Below are 1,845 nucleotides of genomic sequence, written 5' to 3'. Positions count from 1 at the left end.
TCCCTTCAGGGCTACTGTAGAAACATGGCAGTTCAACATGGCATGGAACCGAGGTGTCTGTAGATAAAAGCGGCTCATTCTAAGCTAACAAAAACATGCCGATTTTTTATATGGTGAATTATACACTAATGAAAACATACTTATGAATATTATATTCCATTTCTGCCAATAGATCTTCATAAATGATACACACTGGACCTTTAAATGATGACGAGGCATTAAAAACTGTGTTTAGCAGTAGACCAGTGAGTTCATCTTACATGAAAGACATCGTTACCTTTAATAGCAGTTTGCAGCAAGGTTCTCTGTGTGTCTGAAGGTCCGCTGGGCTGTTTACTGGCGCTCCCACTGTCTCTCTGCCGGGCCACGGCGACGGCAATGCCGACCGGTGGGTGGCGCACCTCCCCCTCCCCCTCCCGGCCAAAAGAGCGGGCGCTGTCTGGCCGCTCCTGCTCCCTCTTCAGCTGGGGAGGCATTCTCAACGCCCCTGAAGCACCTGGTCCAACCGACACCCTTTCCCTCTCTCTCTCCCTATCTCTGTCTTTTTCCCTCTCTCTTTCCCGCTCTCTCTCTTTTTCCCTCTCCCTCTCCCTCTCGGCTTCGGACACAATGTTACCCAGACCCCCAAAGGGCCCTCGTCCGTCAGCGGCGTGCCTGGAAGACCCAGGGCCCTCAGCAGCAAAGTTTCCACTGTATTTGATCAGACTCTGCATGGCTGAAACCTCTGTGGGATCCGAACACGCTCCACCGCCTCGCTCCCCACCACTGGACCCCCCTGCCAGTGATCCCCCAGGTCGGTAGAGCGCCGATGGGTCCAGGTAGCGTCTCTGACTCCCCTCCTCACCTGCATGCCCGTGTCCGTGTTGGGAGGGGTGTGTCTGGGGGGAATGGCTGTGGGCGGAGTGCGGGTTGTTGCTGGACCGGTGGGTTGTGTGAGGGGAATGGGACATTTGTGTGTGCGTCTGCTGGCTGTGGGGAGATGAGAGTGTGTGTCCGTGTTGAGCTGCCAGAGCAGCCATGTGACTTGTGGCATAGTTGGCTAATGGGCTGATAGTATTCCACTTAGGCTCCGCCCCTGCCCGCTCTATACCCAATCGAAGCGAGTGTTTAGGGATGTCCCTGGTTTCTGGGCTGAACCTTGATTGACTGGAGGAGTAGGAAGGGTCCTGTCCTCGTTTACCAATGGAACCATTGGAACAAATGACAGAACCTTCTTCTCTTTGATTGCTTGAATCGCCAGACTGGGAGAGTCGTGGATGCTCCATCAGGCTCCTCTCAGGAAACCTGTAGCTCTCCCTCTCTCTGTTTCTGTCCCGCTCACGCTCTCTGTCTCTGTCTCGTTCCCTTTCTCTTTCTCTTTCTCTGTGTTTTTCCCCGTGTTTGTCGCGGGCCTGTGAGGCGATCTGGATGGGCCCAGTCCGCTCGTCGTAAACCTCCACAGAAGGCACATATGTCGGCGCACTGACTCGCTGCTCTCTGATAGACTCTCTGGGCGTGGAGGTGTGGGGCGGGCCGGCAGCGGAGGAGGGCTGCAGCGCAGGAGGATGGGCGTACGAGATGTGGAGGGTCCCAGCTGACGCGGCCACAGCGTCATTCCTCCTTTGTCTGTCTAAGTGAGAGTTTGAGTTATTCGAGTTAGCGTTAGAGTTATGGTTGTGGTGGGGTCGAGAGCCTCCCTCTTCATCCCGACCCCCTCTGTCTGTTTCTGGTCCATGAAACCTGCCCCCACCTCCACCCCCACTACCACCACTCCCTGAAGGGAAGGAAGGCCGTGGAGGCGACGGCCTGGGTCTGGGCTCTGCTGTGGAAGGCTGGGAGTGTGACTTCTGCTGCTGCTGCTGCTGC

The 1,845-nt window shown here is 55.8% G+C and overlaps 1 protein-coding gene across 1 annotated transcript in view; it reads right to left on the bottom strand.

Moving 5' to 3' along the window:
- The window catches only part of tnrc18 (trinucleotide repeat containing 18), a 40,713-nt gene that overhangs the window by 23,991 nt on the left and 14,877 nt on the right, over positions 1-1,845 (bottom strand). The window contains exon 5 of the mRNA XM_035655021.1: positions 278-1,841. Coding sequence (XP_035510914.1) covers positions 278-1,841 — 1,564 coding nt within the window. The remainder of the gene's footprint in view (positions 1-277; positions 1,842-1,845) is intronic.

Source organism: Morone saxatilis, unplaced genomic scaffold, assembly GCF_004916995.1.
Source record: "Morone saxatilis isolate NCDOM2014 unplaced genomic scaffold, NCSU_SB_2.0 Contig14, whole genome shotgun sequence".
NCBI classification, from domain to species: domain Eukaryota; kingdom Metazoa; phylum Chordata; class Actinopteri; family Moronidae; genus Morone; species Morone saxatilis.
The sequence above is the reverse complement of the archived record's forward strand: the minus strand, read 5'-3'. Positions and strand labels throughout refer to the sequence as shown.